Source organism: Pagrus major, chromosome 9 (assembly GCF_040436345.1).
Source record: "Pagrus major chromosome 9, Pma_NU_1.0".
In the NCBI taxonomy this organism is placed as follows: domain Eukaryota; kingdom Metazoa; phylum Chordata; class Actinopteri; order Spariformes; family Sparidae; genus Pagrus; species Pagrus major.
In genome coordinates this window covers 22,798,440-22,825,020 of record NC_133223.1, presented here as the reverse complement: position 1 = coordinate 22,825,020, position 26,581 = coordinate 22,798,440, and the positions used below count along the sequence as shown (strand labels likewise).

The window sequence follows — 26,581 nt, the reverse complement described above, 5'->3', positions numbered from 1 at the left end:
TCTTTGTAAAATCTCTGGTGTAATGTAATTACTGTAACACATTTTCCTTCCATAGGGACTAAGAACCAATCAAGATCGAATCCTGTAGGAAAACAAACGCTCTGATTGGCTGAGACGCGGCACCGGTTTCAAGGCGCCCTGCGTTCTGTCGGGGGGGTCTTGTGAATGGAGGGGGCGCCTGGAAACCGGTGGAATCTGCACGGAGCGAGCAGCGCGAGCCCCTGGACTCCAACCGCTCAGCATGTGAACCGACGCCGTGTGGAAAGTCAAGTCGGAAAAGCGACGGAAATGTGAGACTTTTCAACTTTTATCTGTGTCTTGTGTAGCGCGAAAGTGACGACGCGTAAGTTTTTAACGCGCTGGACTGTTTCGGGCTCGCTTTAGTGCGATAAAATGGGACTCTGAGTGTGATTTTCACCCGGCCGGGAGTGAGAGTGGACTGCTTGGAGTCACTTACAAAGACCATCAAGAAGTCATGACACGACGAACGTTTCGCTTGGATTTATCTACATAAAGTACGAGGAAAAGACCATCGCGGCGATTTCAAGTCGAGTTTCTCGGACTGTGAGATAAGTGTTGGGACATTTAAGGAAGATTTTCTTTGCTTTTGAGCCTTTTTCAAGTCGCCCTACTTGGATCAAAGTTTTTCCTTCCCTTCCCCCTCCTCCTCAACTATGGCGGCGGCCAGGTCCACCACTGGCTCCGTTCTGCTGCGGATCATGTGGCTGCTGTGCGGGCTGTGCTCGCTCACTTCTGCCCAGCATTACAACAGTGAAAGCGGAATATCTATACCAGAACACGGGTTTTGCCAGCCCATCTCCATCCCGCTGTGCACCGACATCGCGTACAACCAGACCATCATGCCGAACCTCCTGGGCCACACGAACCAGGAGGACGCCGGACTGGAGGTGCACCAGTTCTACCCTCTGGTCAAGGTCCAGTGCTCTGCGGACCTGAAGTTCTTCCTCTGCTCCATGTATGCGCCTGTCTGCACGGTGCTGGAGCAGGCCATCCCCCCTTGCCGGTCCCTGTGCGAGCGTGCACGGCAGGGATGTGAAGCCCTGATGAATAAATTCGGTTTCCAGTGGCCGGAGCGACTCCGCTGCGAGGCTTTCCCCGTCCACGGAGCCGGGGAGATCTGCGTCGGCCAGAACACATCCGAACCCAGCAGCCCGGCCTCCTCGTCTTCCCCCTATGCACCCGAACCTGTGACCCTTCCCCCAAACATCGGCCGACCCAACCAACGCCCGCCCCAGCTCCACCCGTACCACACGTTCTCCTGTCCTCTGCAGCTGGAGGTGCCTACCTACCTGGGGTACCGATTCATGGGGGTCAAAGACTGCGGGGCACCCTGTGAGCCCACCAAACCCACTGGCATCATGTATTTCCGGGAGGATGAGGTGAAATTCGGCCGTCTGTGGGTCGGGATCTGGTCCATTCTGTGCTGTGTGAGCACCTTATTCACGGTGCTCACATATTTAGTGGACATGAGGCGGTTCAGGTACCCCGAGAGGCCCATCATCTTCTTATCTGGGTGTTACTTCATGGTGGCGGTGGCCTACGCTGCTGGGTTCTTCCTGGAGGACAAAGTTGTGTGTGTGGATAAATTCAAGGATGACGGCTACAGGACGGTGGCTCAGGGGACTAAGAAGGAGGGCTGCACCATCCTCTTCATGGTGTTGTACTTTTTTGGTATGGCCAGCTCCATCTGGTGGGTGATTTTGTCCCTGACTTGGTTCCTCTCTGCCGGAATGAAATGGGGCCATGAGGCGATCGAAGCCAACTCCCAGTACTTCCATCTGGCCGCATGGGCTGTCCCTGCCATCAAAACCATCACCATCCTCGCCATGGGTCAAGTGGATGGCGACGTCCTGACGGGAGTGTGTTTCGTCGGGATCTTCAACGTGGACTCCCTCCGCGGCTTCGTCCTGGCTCCTCTTTTTGTCTACCTGTTCATCGGCACGTCCTTCCTCCTGGCCGGGTTCGTGTCCCTCTTTCGGATCCGCACCATCATGAAGCACGACGGCACCAAGACGGAGAAGCTGGAGAAGCTGATGGTGCGGATCGGGGTGTTCAGTGTGCTCTACACGGTACCGGCCACCATAGTGATCGCCTGTTACTTCTACGAGCAGGCCTTCAGGGAGCACTGGGAGCGGACCTGGCACATGCAGACCTGTAAGCGCTTCGCCGTACCCTGTCCGGTTCACAACTTCGCCCCCATGACCCCGGACTTCACGGTGTTCATGATCAAATACCTGATGACCATGATAGTCGGGATCACCTCGGGTTTCTGGGTCTGGTCCGGGAAGACGCTTCAATCATGGCGGAGGTTCTACAAGCGCCTTAGCAACGGTAACCATGGAGAGACAACGGTCTAAAAGTTCGGAGAGGAGAGTTTGGATACAACAACCATGTAAATGAGGTCAAATAGCTTTCATTTTAATACTATTTTGGACATTTTTAATCAGATTTTTGTGTTTTTTAAAGGTGTGAGAGCAAATCGTGTTTTGGACACACACCCAAACTTTATATTCGATAGAACCTGGACGAATTTTTCATATACATCTCTTTTTTTTATTTTTGTCACTCCTGGCATTTGCATCTTTGGATTATGTTCGTTGCAAAAGGCCATACAGGTACCTGGACTGGTGAAGTTACTTTTAATATGAAAACTCACTCCATATTATTGATTATATCCTTTTTAATCTTACAATTTGAATGTACTTCCTGTCTACTCCGGTGAGAGTCTCTCACTGGAAGGCACCATAACAGAAAAAGACTGATGGGTCTGTCCATGCTGCAGCGAAAAGGTCAAAGGTTTGATCCCCACAGCAGCAGCCACACCCTCTGACTGTGAATTCATGAATTATGGATGCCTGGATTATACATGTAAATTTGAAGTTACTCTGCTTTTAGGTACAGACTGAAATCCTTTAATACGTGTGTTTAGACATTGCAGAGCACAATCTTGCCTGTTTTTAATCTGAGGAATAACGAATCCACTCGTGACTCACTCTGCCATTTATGTGCCAAGTGGCTGCCCAGAAATCAAAACATTTATTTCATTTTTTTTACTTTAAATTTTTCAGTTTTCCAGTCTGTTGCGTATTTGCTCCTGTATTGAATGTTCACTCCGAAGGTGAATGAAGTTATGTATTGGTTTGCACAGCTATCCTTAAAGTTTAAAAGTGTTAAAAAATGACTGATTCTCACTACAAGATGACCTGGATCAAACAGGGAGAGACCACACACACACACACACTCACACACTCACGGGCCTCCACTCTCTGCAACGAAGACACAACAGCTCATTGTTTGTCTCTGTGTGTGGTCTCTCGACTGCTGGATCACTCATCAAAGACTTTTTTAAGCTTTTAAGACATCCAAAGCACCATTTCAAGGATCCAGATTTAATCCGTACGGGGTGGAAATGGTTTGCTCAGGATTTTTAACGTTATTTTATCCTGGATTAAGATGACTGTACACATTCACGCCTGTATTCTATCCAATGTAACTGAATCTGCCCTACCCCCGTATAATTTCCCGTTAAGTGTTGAATGGTTTTCACAAGCAGACTGAACATTTTAGATTTTTAATGAATCTTTATTTTAGTATACACCCGACTTTGAAACAAAGAAAAACTGCATTTTTTCCTCTGTCTGGAAACAGAACTCACGTTAAATGTTCTAAATCGTAGAACAAAAAATCAGGACTGAGGTCAAAGGTTATGTGAGAATATTTTGTCATTTTTTCATATTTTCTGGGACTGAATCACTGGTGATAATACAGCAGCTTATGACAACAAAATTAATGTTCGTTGGTGTAGTTAAACATCAAATGTTGTTTTGTTTTTTAAATAAATGCAACCCTTTTAACACAGTAGAAGGGAAACCTCTCAACTAAATGCTCATATTATATAAATAAGCCGACCCAAAAGCGTGTTTCAGGATCGAGGCTGTCCGTTTTTGAAATTTTAGGGTAAACTCAAGACTTTAAAGTCTTGTAAGAAAACACAAAACTTTAGAACAGTCATCATTAGCAAAAGGTTCACCAGCGATTTAGTCCCATTGGTAATCCGCTGTTGCATGAAGGTGACTGACTTTTTGGACTTAATCAGGAATTTATTTCTCTGACTCACTGCTCAGATCAGCAGGAGATCTTGCTGGGAAACGCAAGATAAAGATGTTTTCACTCTGATTCAGACAGCTTCGAGGCAGAATTTTTTTTCCTGTCCTGTAACACATGTTCTCTATATACATTACATGTAAACTATGAATGGAAACACCCTGCAGCAACGAGGGAACACTCACTTTATGACCTTATAGACCTGGTACTCTAGTTATTCGTAAACAATCCACACACACTAATAGTAGATAACTACGTACAACTCTCTGCAGTATGCTGTTGAAGCAGTTTGTGTACAAGAAATATCACATTTCACACACAACGAACGACATACCTCAAACCCTGGTTAAAGGATTGAGTAAGGAAACAGGGCAACACTCCACCACACGAGTCATCTCTCGTCCATCAAGTTTTGACCTAACAAGGCAAAGGTATTCTGTGTGATTGTCTTCAGGCAGCTGAGATCTGCCCGTGTCAATGATACCAGACTGATGTCTTTGTCTTGTTTTCAGAAGGAGTATGAGTGTGGGTTTTTTTTTTTTTTTTATTGGAACATATGCAACCTACCAAGTAAACACAGACTGTTTTGTAAAGGCATATTGTATTTATAGGGACACTCATTTTTGTCTTTTTTTACTTGTCTTTTTTTAATGAGATAAGCCTGTTGTATGTGTACAGTTTGAATAAAAGCGATAAGGTTTGTAACGCGGTGAGCCCTGTCGTTTGTGTTCAGGGATGAAATCATTGTGCATTTTCAAGTCTTGACCTTAAAAAACAGCAGTTGACAAAACAGTCTCAATCTCAGAGTAAATGGACTTTGAGTTCAGACTGTTTTGTCAACATATTCATGGTATTTATTGTTAAATAATGCAGCACAAGTAAAAGCAAGGTTCCCTGCAAGTCTTCTTTTTTGACTGCTTGCACTAAACGCCTAAACTTTAAGGAATGCCAGTGGAAATACTTGACACATGACTTTATGCAATGACACACAGGAAACATTGTGGTGCCACTTAGCAGGAAATTTAGCCAACAAATCAACAACACATCTCCTCCAATCCTAAATATTTATGAGAATAACCCTTTATTGCCTGCATTGCCTGGGTAGTTTAGCTGCTTTTATTATTGCAAGAACAAGTTATTCTGTGTAAATGTGACTTCAGTATATTTTGGCCAACTTAATCCATTGCTTGGCATGTGTTGCTTTATGTTTTTCACAACATTACTTTTTAGCAAGAGTTCTTACAGTAGGGTTGTAAATAGTACCCAAAACTCACAATTAAGTAAAAGTAAAAAAAGATGTCATGTTAAAATATTACTTTGGTTAACTTGAGTAAAAGCCTTAAAACCTAAGTATCTAATATAAAAGTAAAGTAAAGGTATGTGACAAAATATACTCTGCTCTGTCAACAGTAATTTTCTGGCAATAAAAAGTACATGTAAAAGTAAATTAAACATATATTTACATGTAGGTATACACATCGTATGCACTTGGGGTTGACCGATTATCCAATGGGATGTTCAGCATTTTTCTTGTTATCAGATTATATTATTTTAATCCGATTGCAGATACAAAAATTACATTTATTTAAAAAATGCACTACTTTGGCTCTGATGAAGCCTTCTACAAATTAATTAATGACTTAAGCTATCAAATAAATGTGGTGGAGTAAAAAGTGCAATATTTGTGAAAGTATAGTAGCAGAAAATGGGAAAACTCATGTAAAGTACATCAAAATTGTACCTAAATACAGTACTAGAGTAAATGTACTTAGTTACTTTCCATCACTGGTAAAATAGTGTTGCCATTTTCCTGCCAAACATCTGTTACCTGATGAAGGGTCAAGCACACAGATGTAGTCGATTAAAAAAAACAAAAAAAAAAACAGCTTTCAATTAGAGGTTAGAGGTTGGTGATGCTGCAGCCCCCTCTACAGGTAGACAAGTAGAAGTACACATGCTTCATTCTCAGAGAAGAAGAGAAGTCTGTGTTGATGTTTGCCTTCAACAAAACTTTTACCTTCAGACCCCAACAAGAAATGAATGAGACTTCACAGCTCCCTCTAGAGGCATAAAGGGCTTTTTACAACTTGAAGACCTGTAGAAGAACTGATACTGACCTCTGCTGGCCACGGCTATAAATACATGCTGTAGTCAGCTTGCCTGCTGTTAAAACATACTAGCTTTATATTAGTCATTGTTTTATTTATGTGCATTGCATATTTGCAGTTTTCATTGTTAAAACTATAGATTGTTAGAAAAGGTTCAGTTCTGAGATGACAAAAGCAACCATCAACAAAACTCTGTGTATTTACTCAACGCTCCAGGTTTGTTCACGTCTGCATACAATTGTCAAAACTGTTGAATTTATGTTCAAAACATGACATGTATAGTGATTGTGTATAATATTGGGTACTTCAAATTAGCCTACTAACTGGATAAAATGACAAAGAAACAAAAATACAAAACAAAAACCATGCAAACAACTTATTGAAGCCCATGCCATCATTTCCGATTAATTTCAGTGAAATTAACTGTAAGGTAGCACAATCCATGCAATAAAGAAGTAACATTCATTTTAAATACTACCTGTTGTTTGTGTCAATATGACCAGGTTTTACTTTTCTGAGACAAAAGTGTGTCACATGTTGATCCTGAGATGTTTATGAAGTGGTTTGGTTAAAAAAGTACTGTGCAGTTAGCATTCTTGTGTGTGTGTGTGTGTGTGTGTGTGTGTGTGTGTGTGTGTGTGTGTGGTGTTACTGTAATGATGTAGGCTAACAGAAGACAAACAATGAACAGGTGAAAATAAAATACATCTTTGCTGTAATTAATATCAGGATATAGATATCATTCAGATCACATGAACCGAGATTAGACCTTGAATAAAAAAAGCTTTGTGACAAATCCAACCTTAGTATAATCCCTTTTTGTGGGCTTTTGAATATACTACTACTAAGTCTTCAGCGGTGTCATTCAGTCCGTGTTTTGTAATTTGGTAATTTATGTTTTATGCCACCAAACCTGATTAGGAAATCCGTCAGTGTGGCCGGACGACAGAGACACTGAGTAATACAGCACCAGATTAGATACCTATTTTTCAGTCCCGCCGTGCTGCCTCCTGTGATGGCCGAGCGGTTAAAGTAGGTGTAAGTTCGTTCGTCTCTTCTACGCATGCGCACAGCCTCTGAGATACAGAGGATGCAGGTTCGCGTCCACACGAGTACGAGTCCGTTTCTAGCTACAAGCTGTACAGTGCCTGCGTTGGTTGTCTGTGCTGTGTGACGACCCCTCCCACCGTATTTATGTGGTTCCTCGTGTTTTTACCTGTTCATGTATTAAGGCCGAGCGGTAGGAGTGTCAGGAGAAGGAGCGGACCTGAAGTAACTTCCTCTGAATACTTCACCTGCTATAAGAGGGCTGGACAGCTCCCTCCTTCTCTCTGTCTCCCGTGCTCCCAACCAGCAGGCTTTTAGTTTGGTTGTGTTCATTTAGATTTGCTTTAGATTTGATCTAATTTGGTTCAGTTTGATTTCATAAAATATTATGTTGACCTGTGTGTAAAATGTGCTCTTAATTGTGAGAATGAGCCTTAGTTTGTGTCGCTAGGCAAACCTTTCAGTTTAAGCAGGTAATGTGATGGACAGTAATGACAGCCTATAAAAGACGCTGTAAGTGGCACGTGATTTGTGTGAGAGAAGTTTTTCAATAAAGTTTTTTCCAGTCACGAGCAAGACCGATGTCTCATGGAGTTTATTCCTCCAACTCTGCTAACATATTATTTCAGATGTTTGTCTTTGTGTGGTCTCCCCTTTCGTTGCGACCTGCTGAGCTGGTGCCGAAAAGTGACTGCACCCTGTAACTCTGGATTGGGAGGGGTTACATTCTCTGTCTTTTCAGCATTAATAGTAGAGGAAACCAGGTGCATGTACAGTGAATTTGGTCAATATCACTCCTTGCAATCCAGAGTTACAGGGTCTGCCGAAAAGTGACTGCACCCTGTAACTCTGGATTGGGAGGGGTTACATTCTCTGTCTTTTCAGCATTAATAGTAGAGGAAACCAGGTGCATGTACAGTGGATTTGGTCAATATCACTCCTTGCAATAAGGACTTACAGGGTGCAGTCACATTTCGGCAGGGCCTGCCAAAAAGTGACTGCACCCTGTAACTCTGGATTGGGAGGGGATACATTCTCTGTCTTTTCAGCATTAATAGTAGAGGAAACCAGGTGCATGTACAGTGAATTTGGTCAATATCACTCCTTGCAATAAGGACTTACAGGGTGCAGTCACTTTTCGGCTGGGCCTGCCGAAAAGTGACTGCACCCTGTAACTCTGGATTGGGAGGGGTTACATTCTCTGTCTTTTCAGCATTAATAGTAGAGGAAACCAGGTGCATGTACAGTGGATTTGGTCAATATCACTCCTTGCAATAAGGACTTACAGGGTGCAGTCACTTTTCGGCAGGGCCTGCCGAAAAGTGACTGCACCCTGTAACTCTGGATTGGGAGGGGTTACATTCTCTGTCTTTTCAGCATTAATAATAGAGGAAACCAGGTGCATGTACAGTGAATTTGGTCAATATCACTCCTTGCAATAAGGACTTACAGGGTGCAGTCACTTTTCGGCAGGCCCTGCCGAAAAGTGACTGCACCCTGTAACTCTGGATTGGGAGGGGTTACATTCTCTGTCTTTTCAGCATTAATAGTAGAGGAAACCAGGTGCATGTACAGTGAATTTGGTCAATATCACTGTGTCACTGTGCAGTGACTGCACCCTGTAACTCTGGATTGGGAGGGGTTACATTCTCTGTCTTTTCAGCATTAATAGTAGAGGAAACCAGGTGCATGTACAGTGAATTTGGTCAATATCACTCCTTGCAATAAGGACTTACAGGGTGCAGTCACTTTTCGGCAGGCCCTGCCGAAAAGTGACTGCACCCTGTAACTCTGGATTGGGAGGGGTTACATTCTCTGTCTTTTCAGCATTAATAGTAGAGGAAACCAGGTGCATGTACAGTGAATTTGGTCAATATCACTCCTTGCAATAAGGACTTACAGGGTGCAGTCACTTTTCGGCAGGGCCTGCCGAAAAGTGACTGCACCCTGTAACTCTGGATTGGGAGGGGTTACATTCTCTGTCTTTTCAGCATTAATAGTAGAGGAAACCAGGTGTATGTACAGTGGATTTGGTCAATATCACTCCTTGCAATCCAGAGTTACAGGGTGCAGTCACTTTTCGGCTGGGCCTGCCGAAAAGTGACTGCACCCTGTAACTCTGGATTGGGAGGGGTTACATTCTCTGTCTTTTCAGCATTAATAGTAGAGGAAACCAGGTGCATGTACAGTGAATTTGGTCAATATCACTCCTTGCAATAAGGACTTACAGGGTGCAGTCACATTTCGGCAGGGCCTGCCGAAAAGTGACTGCACCCTGTAACTCTGGATTGGGAGTGGTTACATTCTCTGTCTTTTCAGCATTAATAGTAGAGGAAACCAGGTGCATGTACAGTGAATTTGGTCAATATCACTCCTTGCAATCCAGAGTTACAGGGTGCAGTCACATTTCGGCAGGGCCTGCCGAAAAGTGACTGCACCCTGTAACTCTGGATTGGGAGGGGTTACATTCTCTGTCTTTTCAGCATTAATAGTAGAGGAAACCAGGTGCATGTACAGTGAATTTGGTCAATATCACTCCTTGCAATAAGGACTTACAGGGTGCAGTCACTTTTCGGCAGGGCCTGCCGAAAAGTGACTGCACCCTGTAACTCTAGATTGGGAGGGGTTACATTCTCTGTCTTTTCAGCATTAATAGTAGAGGAAACCAGGTGCATGTACAGTGGATTTGGTCAATATCACTCCTTGCAATAAGGACTTACAGGGTGCAGTCACATTTCGGCAGGGCCTGCCGAAAAGTGACTGCACCCTGTAACTCTGGATTGGGAGGGGTTACATTCTCTGTCTTTTCAGCATTAATAGTGGAGGAAACCAGGTGCATGTACAGTGAATTTGGTCAATATCACTCCTTGCAATCCAGAGTTACAGGGTGCAGTCACATTTCGGCAGGGCCTGCCGAAAAGTGACTGCACCCTGTAACTCTGGATTGGGAGGGGTTACATTCTCTGTCTTTTCAGCATTAATAGTAGAGGAAACCAGGTGCATGTATAGTGAATTTGGTCAATATCACTCCTTGCAATCCAGAGTTACAGGGTGCAGTCACATTTCGGCAGGGCCTGCCGAAAAGTGACTGCACCCTGTAACTCTGGATTGGGAGGGGTTACATTCTCTGTCTTTTCAGCATTAATAGTAGAGGAAACCAGGTGCATGTACAGTGAAATTGGTCAATATCACTCCTTGCAATCCAGAGTTACAGGGTGCAGTCACTTTTCGGCAGGACACCGGCACTACACCTGGTCGCGGTGAAGTAGAGTAACACCGGAAGTTAGAGTTTCAAAATACTTTATGTTATATCGCGAATGCACTATCCTCATTCATGAAAATGGCTTTTAATCTGAAAGTGTTTACCGGAAGTTGATTGTACGCTGTGATTATTGAATCTCTTGACTAAACTCTGCAGAGTTGATCAACATTAAAGCTGACGTTAACGTAACAGCTACAGTAGCCATGAACTTGCGGTTTAAAGACACCGATGTGACGGACACGGTCGAGAAGCTGAAGCAGAAGTATCTGGAGAGAAGGAAACAGGTTTGACAACTTCAAACAACTTCCAGACGACCTCAGCGTGTCTGGTAACTGCATTGTGACAGCGCTCTCCTGTAGAAACAGTGGCAAGTTAGAGCTGCTTTACATTCGCATTTTTCTGTCAATGGTCCAACCGTGTGATTGATATCCACAAACTAATGCTAACTTAGCCGTAGCCTTAGCCTAGCTTACTTCCACATTGACACGTCCCTGTCGTTGCCTAGCTACGCCGCCATGTCTGTTTAGCTAACTTCTCCTTCATCCTGTCAGCTACATGAAAAAGCTCCATGTCAAAGCATGAATGAAACAAAAACCTAAGTACTGTTACTGTGACTTGTTTCTAACTTCAGGTCACGTAAGCACTTGTTGTCATAAGTTCAGTGTTGAATGCGGTTGAATAATGTCGTCCTGTTGTACTGGGTTGCTCTGATTTACAGTTGGCACCGTCAGAAGACATGACCCGGGCAGCCAGTGATGTGAAGTGCTCTTCACAGGAGGTCCACAGAGGTCCTTCACATGCTCGGATAACCTCAGGTTCTGCACTGACTTCTCTATCAAGTCTCTCACAAAATGCACATAAATTTATAACCACTAATATTTCACTTGGAGGATCTTTTACAGTACAGTACATGTTTAAAAGTAATGGATGCTGACACGTTGAATGTACGTGCCTAACATTGCTTTGTGTTCACTACTTTAGAGGCTGTACAAAGGCTCATTTCTGCCCACCAATCCAAACGGCCAAGCAAAGAGTTGAAAAGCTATGACAGAGCTTTACATGAGCTGTTCAAAGCAGTTACCCACCATCCTAACCAGTAAGTCAAATGAGATTACTCCTACAAATACCCCCTTTTTTGAGATGATTGTTATGCCAAGATCAAAGTTGTTGCTATCTTTTCTCAGGTTTGCCAGTGATTGTAGTCTACAGGGCAGTGATGACTCGAGTGGGGACTCTACCGCTGCCCCTCTTCAGGGCTCTCAGCTGATGTTTACAGAAACAGGTGTGTGTGTCAGAGCCAGAAAAGAGAAAAGAGTCAGAAGAAGTCGCCACCCTATAGCAAACTTAAAGTAGTAGATGCTGAAATAATTTCAGGGCTCCTGCTTCCTGAGGAAAATTCTTTGAAGCACAGACATGTTGATATGATTGTAGTTTGAAAATGAATGACCTGGACAAGATCATGAATAATGAAACAGGCCCTGGAGTTCTTGTAATTTATTTACTTAATTTCCTGTTATTGCTGGGATTTGTGACTTCCCCTAATAGCCTCTGTTATAGGTAGATAATAAGCTAGCCTCGGGCTTACCTCTATTATACCTCATTCCTCCAGATGTGACCTTGCCTTCCTGTCTGCATGGTAGCCCTGGGTCCTTGGAAACTGAGACTGATGGGAGGTTGCAGAGAGTTCGACAGCTCCCTGACTCGTGCCGTTCCTCTTCCTTAGTACTAGTAGAGGTGTATCAAGAGATGATGACCATCTACGAACAACTAAAGGTGAGAGAGCAGAACTATTATAACAGTGGTTCATCAGTATATCCAGATGAGGGAAATACAAAATTAGAGGATACCTACAGTTGGTTGTCTGGAGTCAAATGCTAGTTTGGGTTACAATATAACATATAAAATAAAGTATAGTAAGATCAATGAATGTGTATGTGTATGTGTTTGTGTGTGTGTGTGTGTGTGTGTGTGTGTGTGTGTGTGTATGCAGACAGAGCGACAAAGTCAGCAGCAGTGGGAGAAGGAGCTGCAGGAGCGAGAGACGAAGCTGAAGCAACAGGAGGAGGCTTTTGGGAGGCTTGCCGGGCTGGAGGAGATGCTTCACACTCGGATACTAGCTGTGGAGGAGGTCAGACACACAAAGACATCCATCCAAATCCAATAAACGCACTAATTAAACGCATCAAACAAGCCAATTTCATTTCGGATGCGGTGGACTAAATAAGGTATTGTACCACTGAAGCGTTTGTTGGTCATTGTGTGTGAACATGTCTGTATGTGTCACCAGAAACACCAGCGAGAGGTGAGCCAGCTGCAGGATCTTGTACGGGAGAGAAGCAAGGAGAACAGGAGGCTCAAGTCCAGCTTCGACACCATCAAGGAGCTGAACGACAGCACGAAGAAACAGGTTAAAAGAGTTCACATACAAGCCGTGATTGTCTATTGGTGTTTTGTGGGTATCTCCAAAGTTTGATAGAGTCTCACAAATCTCTACATTCTGTATTACGCAAGGGCTGAAATACTGCAGTTTCTTAAATGAGCAAACATTTCGAGAAAAGCCAGCCAACTCCTGAATACATTGATTTTGACCAGCAATTCTACAGATATTAAAAAATTTCTTTCATCTGATAAAAATAAAACATGTGTGTTTAAGTCTGATTAATCACAGTTGTTTTTTTGTCCAGTGCTAAAGGGTTAATAGCATTTAAATAGCAGGCTTTATAATCTTTAGGGCTGAAAATTAAGTCCTGTATGTTTTGCTTTGAAAGTAATATCCCAAGTGACCGAGCCTGACATCCACCCAATGTGTCAAAAAAACAGCCAATGTGTGAGTGTATTTTATTCATTCTTTTCCTTAAAAAATAAAATAACAGATAGAAGGTGTCACTTCATTAATAGTGGAGGAGGAGTAGAAGGCTCATACTGAACAGTTAGTACCTTAGACCACAGGAGGGCGCTATGACATAACCCTCTCGTGTTGTGTTGAACAATACAAGAATCACTGAATCTGCTTTTGTTTACTTGGTATAAGTGTCTGTTAGGAACTTTTAAGTGTTTTGCTGCTATGGAGCCTCAAAAACTCACAAAAAAAAAAATCCCATCTGAAAAAGTGTGCAGATTTGTTTATGTGGAATTAACAAAATACAGCCTGTTTTTCTAGACAGTGGCCCTGCATGGCAGATTGACATCCACTGTTTTTAAATCAACAGTTGGATAAGATCACTGAACAGAATAAGAAGCTAGAGAGCCAGTCCAAGAGGGTGCAGGCTCGACTTGAGAACCTACAGGTAAGAGCATAGTAACCAATGTGTTTTTTATAACTAGAGTCAAGTACATTTTTCTGTTGAAGACCTTAAGTTCTGACATTCTAGCTGTCAATCATAATCAGTATTTTCTTCTAGCTTGAAAAGTGTTTTTTTGTCTCTAATGTGTTGAAAAGCAAATGTTCTTTCATACAGTCGTTCATTGACTTATTGCTTTCAGAGAAAATACGAGCACAGCATCACATCAGGAGGCTGTCAAAAAATGAGTGTTAAGAGCAAAGAGTGTGTTAAACCAACCAAAACGGAGAAAATCGCTGCCTCTGGAAAACCCAACAACAAGGTACTTCAACACCCCTCTTGTTGTGCTGTGTTGTGCTTGTTTGTTTCCACTCAAATCTTTTACCAATCAGTAGGATTTACTCTAATTAAGGCCGCATTACTTAATTTGTTTTCGTGTGCTTGTCGAAAAACACAGAGCACATCATTTAGCATTGTTTGACACATTTAACAAGCTCATTTACACATTTCCAAGCTGGAAACAGTAAAACTCTTCTTCTCCACAAACCACACTCGTGCTGCCAGCTGACATGATAAATCATAGTTTGTGATTTTATTATGTTATCATCGCAGTTGTTGATGAAGATGAATTATCAGTGGATGCAGTCGAGCTCTGAGCTCAGTTGATACAGCTGCCCTTGTCATTTCAAGGGTGATTTTTTTTCCCTTTCCTTATTCAGAGAACATTGACGGAGCCAAACTTTCATTTCATTATCATACTTCTTCACACTTTAATTAACACCTTGAGGCGCCCCAGTGAAATCACAGTCATGATGTAATGTTCACACTTCCCTGAATATGCCTGTGTGTCCCACAGCTGAACTTCAGATAGATGCAGTTATGAATTCTAGAGACGTTTCTTTAAATCCTGACTTCTCTGCACCACTTAGGAGCTCATGTTTTACTCTGTGCACGACATGTCATAGACGATGTGAACCTTACAGATAATTAAGGTCAAATTCAACAAATCAAATGCAATTCAAAGTGCTTCACAATTAATTAATAAACGTAGAATTCACACCAAAAACCCCCCACAAAAAGTTAATTGAATATGATGGCAATAGAAGAAAAAAAAGTTGACAATATAATTTAACTGTTATATTTTTCACCCTCCGTCTTTCAGGGCAGCTTCAGTCCTGCTCCTCCAAAGCTCCTGACTCTTCTGATGGACTGGATCCTTGATGGACAGACGTTCTCATCAGTAGCAGCAAACCAAAGGAAAGGAATGGGCCAGTGTCTTCCTCCAGAGGTCCTTCTCAACGAGAGATGCCTTAAGGTATAGTGTCAGTGTGATCTCTTGGTTTTAACTACTTAACTACTTCAATGCATATTGTGGTGCCCATGATAACAAAAGAGCCAAAAATCAAGACAAACCCAAACATTTTTGTCGCAAATAAGTTATTTTTGGTCCCTCAGGTGCTGCCGCTACTAGCAGATCAGCTTCATCTCACTCCTACGTCAGAACCTGACCTCCTCCTGCACCTTCTTCGCCTCATCCACTGGGCTTTGAGACACATGGACAACAGTGCACAGGTAAAGACGAGGTATAATTGTTCCTGAGGCTAAACTGAGTGGTTACAGGATGCATCAAAGAACATACATCACAAATACAATAGCAGTAGAACATGTGAGGTATGTATGTTAATTTGCCTCATTGACTTTAGTTTTTAAAGACCTCCACTGAAGAAAATTTGGATTTTAGGATGCATTGGTTGAAATTGTGACCATTTAAAGATGTTTACAACCTTTTCAGTTAGTTATCCTGAAAAAAGTTGGATACTGTATCCAATTTCAAGAGTCTCCAACTTGTTTTGTATTTATTCTGTCCAAAAGTAACAACACGGGGGAGGAAGAACACCAGAGATGCACGATATATTTTATATTGAGTCTATAAATACATTATTGACCTGCTACAAAATCCATATTATGCCTCCCTAGAGATTGTGGTCTCTTAGAAAATATTGGAAATTCCTCGGCCTGCACATTCCCTAATTATTGTAAATTGGTCCTAAGAGAATAAGTGAGCAAAAGATAAGTGTTATTCTACAGGAAGCTGCTAGGGCACTTTCACAACATCATGCAGCAGAAATCAAACACAATGCACAGCTCTCCCTCAGAGCCACACATCAGACAAGTCCACATGCACTTCAAGTAGGGAATATCCACTTTATCGCTACATCTCCCCTCGCAGCACGGCGGGCTTTAATGTTTGGAGGCCCTGTCGAGTTCCATCTTGTGTTCAGATGACAAGTGTGGTTATCTGAAGTCCCCTCTGTGTCTGACTGCGCGTTGAACAGAGACTAGGCATCAAAACAGGCTGTCCCTGTCTCTGTTACTTTGATAAGAATATGTGTCCCGCTCCATTATACAGCCACGTGGCCATGAATCCCTCCAGAGCCCCCCATGACAAATACTGAACATCAGCAGGTTTCTGGTTAAATTGGAGACAGGTGATGAGACAATTGTGCTGTTTCTCAATCTCACTTTTAATGCTTATTTTATTGTGAAGGTCAAATACAGGCATCCAGCCTTTAGCCCTTACTATTAGCTTATTGTCCAATAATCAGAAAAGTAGTAGCAGTTGTTTTATACTTAAGAATAAAAAAAGAGTCACAACACATTGAAACAACAGAGAGTTCTCGCAACCCTTGGTTTGAAGTGTGCCTCTGAAAAACCTCAATTTGGAGCGCCATGTATCCCTTACACGCCTCTCTATCCCAACAAGAATTGGGACATCGTACCCCTAGACACAAACACGAAACAGAGGCGTAGTGGCAAGGAGTGTAATGGGATTGGGCCTTAAACTCCTGCCTTCACACTATGTTCCTGGCCACCATATTCTCTACCCACAGCTTCCAACTTCCAAACATCAGTCTTCTTCCCCAGTCCTGCCGCAGGGTGCTTGGCTCCCCCCGTATATGTTTGTCAGGCCATGTCATATCTGCTCTGTGACATGCTTGATGCTCAACTGGAATCACATGCTGCCTTATTGCTGCAATATGTGCTGAATTTTAAGACAAAAGCCAACCGCTATTGGGCCACAGTGCATTAATGGAAGAAGGGAGGCAACTTAGAATCTGGGGTCCCTATGAAGAGAACGAGTTTGAAAACCACCCGCTCTTTACTGCTTTGGAAATACATAAATCTTGGATAGTAGCTGTAGTTTACTGTGCTGAGTTATTGGCTCCATCAGTTATTCAGAGAAGAAGCCTGCTGGCTCCCGGTCAGGGTGACGTTGTATTTTCTACACTGGTGTTTGATGAAGATCATTGCAGGCATATCATTCCTAGTTATATAACTAAAGTAACTGAGTGCAGGCACAGTCATGAATGTGCAATGACAAATGTGTGTCTGTATCTGACTATCTGCATAGCATGTAGCACTATCTGCCACTCTGCGGCGGATAGGAGAGGAGGTATCAAAGCCACCAGCCCAGTTAACGGCGGCTACATATGAAGATCCAGTCGTGTCAAAGTCCTGCGGTGGGGCTGTGGGTGGAGTCTGCAGGAGCTGGCCCCTTTACCGCAGCCCCTGTCCTCACACACGCATCCTCTGCACCCTCATCATCCTCCGTACTGTCACACAAGGTAATAGTGCTGAACACACATACTGTATCTAAAGAACTATACTTGGAAACAGGTGTTTAATTATGAAGATAAAGCAGGATAGAAGGTTTAGGATAACGAATCAGGCAGGGCTGTGATTTTTTCATCATCGCTAAATGTATTGTTTATTTGATTAATTGATAAAGTGTCAGAAAAAAGTGACAAATTACCAAATTTTCCTGAGGTAAAGGGGACATCTTAAATATTACAATATTCGATTTGCAGCATTATGATACAGAGAAAAGCAATGAATCCTCACATTTGAGAAACGGGAACCAGTGAAAAATGTTTGCCTGTTAAATGGCTGAAATAGTTTATTGATAATAAATGTTGGCTATTAATTTTCTGTTGATCAACGAAGCGATAAATTGCCAAATTGTCTCAGCCCTAGAATCAGTTCTTGTCTATAGAAAGCTATTACACACTGGTATACTACACTATAAATAATACTATTCATCCATTTATTACACCTATTTTTTTTTTAGAAACCGTAGAACTTCATTTCATTTTTCTGCTGCTGGCGTCACAGACAGAATTTAAGTGATTGACAGAAAAATGTTTTTGGCTTAAAGAAAACAACAGACATAAAGTGAGAAATAAGTAGTTATGACTTTGTTGTGTCTATGATTGATTTGTGACAGATACTTGATCTTACGTGTACAATTTTAAGTGCATAAATTCAACTGTCAGTAAAGGAGAAATGAGACACTTTTGGAAACAATTTTAATGTGGTGTGCAACTATGTTACTAAGCCAAGAAGACCTTACAAAGGAAAAACGATGAGGGAAAGAAGTTACTCTGGATAATGATGAAACATTTTAGAAAAATGTGACGAAATGCTTCTCATGACTCACTTCTTATACAGATTACGCTCAGTGCAGGTTTAGTTATAAGAAGTTGGTTATCTAAAAAGCAGATTTTCTACAAAAAAAAAAGATTCTTACTGTAGTTTTGGTTGTTTACCTGTCCTGCTTGCAGCAAGACGTATCCACGATGTAGTGATGTCACGGCAGCATAACTGAAGTTGCTGGTCAGAATCATAATCAGACGTATAAATTGCGATCAGTACATTTGTTGTTACTTGTGACCTCCAACTTCACCGGCAGCCCTCGTGTGTAGGAGTGAAACAGAGAAACAGCTGGGTGTGAAAACATGTAATCAGACTTCAACTGTATTCCAGACTCACAAATCTGAACCTCTGATTGCCTTAAAATTCTTTAAATACACACGATGGTCCCTAAGAATGATTTCTCAATCGATGATTTCTCTTTTAGTGCCAACACGAGGTTGATATTTTTGTCTCAACTACAATAGGATGGATCGCTCTGAGGATGTATCCTAATGACTTTGGTGGTACCTTGATTAATCATCTACCGCCTCCAGCAATAAACATTTTTGGTCTAGGACATACATGAATGTTTCTCAGTGGTTGAATTGTGATTACCTTGGTGATCCTTCCTCTCACCTATTGCTTTCAGACCCAGGACAGGGAACACACAGTCCACTCATTTTCAGTCTTGATGGAGGTAAAACTAACAGGCCTTGGTCAGAGGACCTGAGGTGCCTAGCAGAGGTATATTTTGTTAGTAGATCACTGATATACGCTGTCACAAGATTATTCAAATCCTTATGAACAGGGAGGAGGCCTTTTGAATCCTTAATCATCCAGTGAAGTGACATCAAAACCAGGGTGATACTAGAGTGATATGAGGTCTTAGTGACTTGTCTTGCCGTAGAGTTTTGGCTAACTGTATTCCGGTAATCGCTTTTTGTCTTATACAGGAATAAAAAGCATTGAAGTAGTCTAAGCGAGAGGATGTGTCTTGATTTGTTTATGAAATTTTATCTGGTGGTCAAAAATGACGCATAGGTTATTGGCAGACGAGCACCATCATCAGGTTAACATTCAATATTTTTCCAGTGCTTTTGGTTTGTAACCTAATCTCCAAACTCCCAACTGCCCTAGCTGAACTTTGTGTTTAGTTAGAAATGTCATTTTGGCAAATGTTAGTATGCTACCATGTTAAACAAGGGTTACCTACACATTTTTTTTGATAATATTTGACCTATTAAGCCCCAGAGAAATAGTGCATTGGAGCACTGGTTATCTAGTAACAAGATTGATTGCAAGATGAGATGCATCATTGCAAAATCGGGGAAATAGAAATGTTTTTATAGCTTGGAAAAGTAGAGACAAACAGTCAAATCGGTCACAGTCAGGAACTCGTGTGGAAATATGCTGCACTGCAGATCTATGGACCCCTACTCATGTCTATCTTAAAATGTTGTTTTCATTACAAGGAACAGTACCCTCACGGAGCAGCTAGTCAGGCTTTAGGCTCTCAGTCTTGCTCCTATAAAATATTTGAAAAGGGCAAGAGGCTTTTAGCTAGACCCAAATCTTCCTCCCTGGCCTTCCACACTATAAATCTTAGTGCAGTCAGTGGGTGCAGCCTATATATCCTGACATATTTTATGAAACTCTCCTCTGAACTGACCTTCCATCTGCTCATAATGCTTCAGGGCTCCCTCAGTATGTCTCTATATAGACTACTTCTGTCAGTCTGCTCACCAGGTTTGCTTTCTTCCCTTGCCTGGATTGACATAAAACCAGATTGGATATAATGGGGAGATGTTTCTTCCCCCTCTTATTATCTGGGATTTTACACATAATAGGTACCATTCTGAGACGAACTAACCAAACTCAGTCGAAAATAAAAAGACAGCTTTTATCCCATGTCAGGATGTATAAATCCAGCACTTTTGGACATTCGAAAAGCATTTTCTCAGAACTTTAGAATTTCTCAGAACTGTTTGAGATTGTCACACATCATATTTTTGACTTTGTCAGGCATAAGTGGTTTTGGACCTGAATAGTGACTGCAGAAGAATGACAGGCATTAAGGCCAAAGTACAGTGATGAAGTGTGAGAAAGAAAGGAAACAGCTTGGATAGTGGGGATCAGATGGGAAAGGGTAGATGGAGGACAAGTTTCCTGTTACAGAACAGGTCAAATGCTGATAAAAATGCATTGTACAAAGATGAGATTAGAGCTTCATTGAGTTGTTTAATCAATTAGTCGATCAAAAGAATTAAGTCAGCAACTATGTTGTTAAAGTCATTTTTCAAGCAAAGAATCAAGTATCTCTGTATTTACATACGTCTGTCTGTCCTTTCAGCTGATGTACTGGCCCAGGCTCTGGACAATCTCCATACCGAGCTGATGTCTGAGGAGAGCCGAGGCCTATTCATCCACTATGGAGGAGTGTGTGTGCTACTGTGGATGATTCGTGCTGGTCATGGAGGTCTGAAAACACCCGTAGACATCCTGATGCAGCTAACTGAACAGTCCCGTAAGTAGGCATGCGTCTCATGAATAAAGTAGAGAACCCATCACCTGTGTATCATTTTGAGACTGGACCAAGTGTTCTGTGCAACAGGTTTCTTTTTACACAAGTTATTCCTTCTTAGAATTGTACATGTCTTTAGTGCATTTTAGGTAATAATGACATAATCTTAAAATTTTGTTTTTATTATAATAATTTGAAACTCAAATGGGTATAAAAACACAAATAGGAAGAACTGTTCTAGTTTTATGTATTAAAATAGACATAAATATAGTTTCTCAAATTAGTTAAACATAAATAGGCCTTGTCTTAAGAAACAACAAAAACAAAAGGAAAAGGTCTCCTGTTTTCCTCCAGATTTCCTGGTTATAAATTTTTTTTTCTGCTACAGTGTTTAAATTATATATTTTTTTGCACAATAACATTAGTAAACTGGCTGATGCACCAGTTTCAGAGGCACTGAGGGAGTCCAAATGAAGTCAGGGTACATCTCTGAACATTAGAAGCAGAACATTTCGGAGTTAGAAACTCCACTATAGCAACACTTCTTTAGTTATCAGTTGACATTTTTGTACATTTGTATATTCAGATCAGTGAATGGCAAAGCAATATATACTATATATATAAACTATAGTTAAATTTCCAGCCTGCCATAGTACATCACTGAAGACCTCAACATCTTTATAAATATACAGTTCACTTTGCTCACTCAAACCGTCTGTGGTTGATGTAGCCTTGAAAGCTGCTGTGATCCCTCTTCTAGCCCAGATTTATATACTGTCTTTACTATCACTATTTACTTTGATTTATACCAGCTCTTCCTGCCACATCATCCTCACATAAAAGACCACATGTGGAAAGTAACGGTCTCTCTGAGCTCACATCCATCATAAGCACAGGTCATGCAATAGATTGGGAAGTTGTGGTCATAAAACGTTGGACCTTCACCACCTCCTGGCCCTTTTTATAGAAAGACTTGACAGAGGAGGGAACAGCTGCAGTGTGTTTCCATAGAAGGGCAAGGTCAGCAGGGTTATAAGCCATATCATTTAAGACTGCTGTTTGCTAATACACAGCAGAGCAATATGCTGGAGGCGACTGGGGCTGGAGCTGTGTGTGTGTGTGTACATACAGTTGTGTGTTTTAAGGGGACTGTAAGTCTAGCAAGACTTGCTAATTATTGTGTTTTACAGGCAGTAATGAGGGGAGACGGAAAGGGGTGAGGAAGAGGGGGAGACAGGTTTACACCTGAAGGTTGCCTATAAAACAAAACAAAACAAAAAGGTGTAGCTGTACCCAAAACACACACACGTCTGTGGTCACAGTGCGACAGCCTGACTGCTCTGCCAGCTACACAACACATCTTCTTAATGGCACATTTGTGGATCACAAAAATGCTGTCGGCCACCTCAGCACACACTCAGTAACAGTGTTTTACTGGCTTTGACTGATGTCTGGTAAACAGTGGGTGTGTTCACTACCACACATTACCAAACACAGTATATTTAACTTCCATGGTCACATATGGACCTACTTGTGTGTGTTTGCATTCTTTTCATGCTCGACACGGTACAGAAGTGTTTGTTGTTCCATGTTTCGATGGTTGCAGCTTAAAAAGAAAAACTCTGACCCGGTAAAATTACTTTAAACAAGGTTTATATTATTTGACGTGATCCCACATCGCCTATATTGTCAACCATCAAGTATTTGTCTGTATTTCTCTGTCTCCCTCTGTATCCATATAGCCACATACTGTATGTATAGAATGTGGCACATGTTAAAATAATAAAGACCCATCAGAGGACTGGGCAGTGTGAGCAGAGTTGCTGCACACGTGTTAGGCTGGAGATATACTTGCTGTTTAACCACAGACATAGACAATGTACTTATTATATCTTGTGGACACGTCGCGTTCATATATGAAGATGTGCACAAACAATGCTCCATACGAATGCAGGATAGCTGAGTCGGCCATCATGCACCTGCAAACGTGTTGTTAAAAGGAAATATATCTCCGGCCTTATACTTCTGGTCATAACATGCATTATTAATGCCTCTGAAACCGATAAGACGTTGCCAGTTGCAAGCAATATAATAATTGAATTATGATATTAATAAACTAAGGACCTACCCAACTGATTTGTCATATCTTTCTAAATGATTCTCACTCAGGTCTGGACATTTTTGAAAAATTAAAATATATGTATTGTCAGGAACAATGTGTCAAGTGACAGTGTGAAAACAATTTTGGTCGCTCGTAGTTATCAGCCCACAGAATTAAGTCATCACCTGAAGCCCTTAAAACCCACTGTACACTGCCTGCTCAGCGAAAACAGACACAGTTCACAACAAACTGGTAAACATGGTGCAGCATTTAGCTGCTAAGGAGCCAGATATTTCCCTCAGCAGTTGGTAGAGACCAAATACAGAGCTGAAAGGAAAGTCGACATGGATATGAGTTGGACTTCCAGCACAGATGCCAGAATAAAATGTTGGCAGTTAACATTTCCGCAAACCACCAAAGTGTTCATGTACAGGTCATCAGCTACGTACCATATTCACATTTCTACAAAATGTGTCTTATCACATTCACATTACATGTATATGACCTGACTTTAATATCAAGAGGTGGAGGGGATGGTGGCGACCAAACTCTTGTGCCTAAACCTAAAGAAATGTGCAAGAAATACTGTAAAATGTTGAAAAGACATTGTTCAGGTTGATGTCAGTATTGTGAATTGTATATAGATGTTTTATAACCTTGAGATGAAGTGATGTAATTGCTGGAAACAAGACTGACCAAACTGTCCTGTCCTGCTTTATCCTTCTCATGCTATCAGATTCTACCCGCCTTATCCTTTTCTTATCTGAACCTGATCCTACTCTTCCCTGTCCAATCTTCTGCTGTGATTTATTGCCAGCAGAACCTCTGTACCAGCCAAAAAGTCCCTCTGTGCCTCAGATTGTATTCCCTCACCCTTGTGCGTGGTCTAAGCCAGTGGAGAGTTAGTTTTTGAAGGAGTAGGAATGTGTCTTTAGCAGAAACAAATGTTTATTTACCAGGAACTGACTAATTTTAGGACTTCATAAGGGCCACATTTGCTTTTACTCATTTAAAAATGTGCTGTTCCCATCTGTGAGGATTGATGCTATTGTCCTTTTTTTGTTTCATCTGTGTGTGTGTGTGTGTGTGTCTGAGTGTGTGTTTGTGTGTGTGAGAAGTTACGGTTTCATGAAGGGAAGGTCAGAGTTAACATTGACAATATGGAAGCTCTTCCAAAACCAATCATCGCAGAGTCACTTTGACCAGCATATGTGTCCCTGTCTAACTGCTTTTGATTGTTAAAGGGATTTTCATGGTTTGTTTGTGCCTCCATGTCGTTTTCATTTCTGTGCAAATCCGGAGAGCATGGCAAAATTATGTAGACAATTTCTTCAAAGGGTTTAACATCGAAGAACAATGTGTTGTTCATTGGAGAAATTGTTTTAGTAATATCCTACTTTCCCTGCTCCGTTTGCGTTTGTGTGTTTGTAGGCTACCTTAATGCCTTCTTGGATGCGTGTAGCTGTGAGGAGTTTTTCCGAACAGCCTCTCAGCTGCTTAAAAATCCTCGTCTGGACCTCACGTCGCTGGAGAAGCTGTCCATCCTTCTGCAGAAGCTCTCAAGTATCAGGTAGACAAAATCAAGAATTTACATGCCTCTGATCATGGGTGGGAAGTACCCGCATGCTTAGATATAAACCTTGGCTAAATCAAGTTTCTATGAGAGCCGTGTATTTATTTGAGCTTTTTGCGTACTGAAGTCCAAAATTAAATCCACACCATCAAAGCTACTGGAAATCTTTCATCATGCAAACAGCCATATGAATACAAATATTGGTCACTGTGGTCCAGACTTTTATATCTCAACTATTGGATGGATTGTTGAAAAATGTTTGTACAGTCAATCATCTTCCCCAAATGCTGAATCCTGATAACTTTGGTGATCCCTGACTTTTCCTCTACCACCACTACATCTGGAGAAGTTTAGTAGAGTGTATTTCCTGGACTCAGCATATCATTAGGGTTGGGTTGATGTCCCCTCAGTGTTGCTGATTAGCACACCACTGCAATCTTTGCTATTTCCCATATTTGCTCTGATGGCAACCTCCAATTGTCTCATCCAGCCGAGAAAACCGTCTCCCATCACTCTTTGCTCTCCGTCTCTGCCACCCATATCCGTAACTTAGCTTTGTTCAGCCTCGGAAGCTCGAAACAAAGTTGGCTGGCTAGCTGTAATGAGGAAGCTGAGCTAAGAAATTCAAATAACAATGTCAGGGTTGAAAAAAACACAGGTGGAAGGTCTTTTAAATCATGATTCAATAAAAAACAAAACCTTAACTGATGAAGGAATCATTGACACTAAAAACTTCTTCTGTTTGTGACTTCTAACTTTTAAACTTCCTTCCTGTTGCCTGTAGTACAGTGTGTGACTCACTCACGGGGTTTCGTTGCATTTCTTTGATTTTTTTTTTTTCAGGAAGAACCGCCGTCTGTTTGAACTGTCCTCCCTCCACCTTCAGATACAAGAACTTAATCACAAAACCAACCACACGCACACCTTCCTCTGCCTCAACCTCAGGTCCATCCTGCACAACCTTGAATAACACACACACTCACATCTGTTTCTCTGCCTGATGTTGGATTGAAGGTCTCTGTATAAAATCAGACTTTCTTGCTAGTTTAAAGATGACTTGCCTTGTATTTCAGTCCTTCAGCACGTTGTCGGGTCTTTCATATGAGCGCAAACTGTAATTACCATATTTCCAACTGTTCAGTACTTCAAGGCTCCATCCTACCTCAAATAATAAGCAGACACACATTCCTTATTTATTTATTGCTATGTTTTTGAACTTCTTTTGTCTGTCAAAACTACTTTTGTTACTGTTGTGTATGTTTTGCTCTTTGTGACCTTACTGTTTTTTTACGCTCCACAATGTTAGTTTGACGTCTTGTCTTTTCTCCCTCTGCATTAACCCTCCCCTTTTGTTTTTAAATGAGTGTCATGCTTGCCAAGTGGCCTTAATGGGTGTCTGATGTGCTCAGAGGAAGAGACGCTGTGACTGTGAAGCTTTTTAATGGCAATAAACAAAAAGAACTGAAGGACATTACGATTGGACTGCATATGAAATGCTGAAATCCATATGTTTTGTATAAACATGTCTTATTTGTTTGTTCCAGAGCATGGGTGGGTTATGGGACTAATGGTCTCAGTATGGGACACGTTGGTGGTGTTGGTTGATGGAGGAGATTGGTCAGACTGGAACAATTACAGCCGATATTCAAAATGCACTCGTTGAAAACCCCTCAGAAGTGCAGTGCTGCTCTGAATTTGAATGTGCTGCGTCCAGTTTTTAAAGCATCCCAATTCTTAAAGTAAGTGCATGTTAGGTATTCTGCGAAACTGTTTCGGTCAGGGTTCAAAGATGGTGAGTTTGAAAACCTTGCTGGTACAATGTGTCTTTGGATCTCATATTTAATGTAGAATATAGATCAAGTATGAAATAATACAGAATGAACTGAATTAATGATTTTTTATATGTTTTAGACACATTTATTGATAACAGGATAAAATCTCGACGTCAAGAAGGTTCAGACAAAACATATTATTTTGCCAGCCACTGGGTAGTGCATAGGAACAGCCGATAATCAGCCTGGCCGATTACCAGAGACGGTATTCAGCATTTTTCCGATTATCAGTATCGGTGGGTTATTTTGTCTGGCTGC

The 26,581-nt window shown here is 41.7% G+C and overlaps 2 protein-coding genes across 2 annotated transcripts; both read left to right on the top strand.

Annotated features, from left to right (window-relative positions):
• The first annotated feature begins 236 nt into the window (after window positions 1–236).
• On the top strand, window positions 237–4,830 carry LOC141002534 (frizzled-7-A-like). The gene has a single exon (XM_073473884.1). The coding sequence runs from the start codon at window positions 675–677 to the stop codon at window positions 2,376–2,378; it is 1,704 nt and encodes a 567-aa protein (XP_073329985.1). The 5' UTR covers window positions 237–674; the 3' UTR covers window positions 2,379–4,830.
• Window positions 4,831–10,686: 5,856 nt separating this feature from the next.
• Window positions 10,687–25,965, top strand: LOC141002433 (coiled-coil domain-containing protein 138-like). Its single transcript, XM_073473766.1, has 15 exons — window positions 10,687–10,826; window positions 11,261–11,357; window positions 11,524–11,638; window positions 11,727–11,824; window positions 12,152–12,315; window positions 12,533–12,670; window positions 12,830–12,949; window positions 13,752–13,829; window positions 14,026–14,145; window positions 14,986–15,138; window positions 15,279–15,395; window positions 17,236–17,449; window positions 20,647–20,820; window positions 24,350–24,488; window positions 25,335–25,965. Exons 1-15 carry the CDS (start codon window positions 10,746–10,748, stop codon window positions 25,459–25,461), a joined length of 1,935 nt encoding a protein of 644 aa, XP_073329867.1. The 5' UTR covers window positions 10,687–10,745; the 3' UTR covers window positions 25,462–25,965.
• The last annotated feature ends 616 nt before the right edge of the window (window positions 25,966–26,581 follow it).

Coding starts and splice junctions, on each gene's coding strand:
- LOC141002534 (XM_073473884.1), top strand. CDS start 675: ATGGCGGCGGCCAGGTCCACCACTGGCTCCGTTCTGCTGCGGATCATG.
- LOC141002433 (XM_073473766.1), top strand. CDS start 10,746: ATGAACTTGCGGTTTAAAGACACCGATGTGACGGACACGGTCGAGAAG. Junction 13,830..14,025: donor CTCGACTTGAGAACCTACAG/GTAAGAGCATAG, acceptor TATTGCTTTCAG/AGAAAATACGAGCACAGCAT. Junction 15,139..15,278: donor TCAACGAGAGATGCCTTAAG/GTATAGTGTCAG, acceptor TTGGTCCCTCAG/GTGCTGCCGCTACTAGCAGA.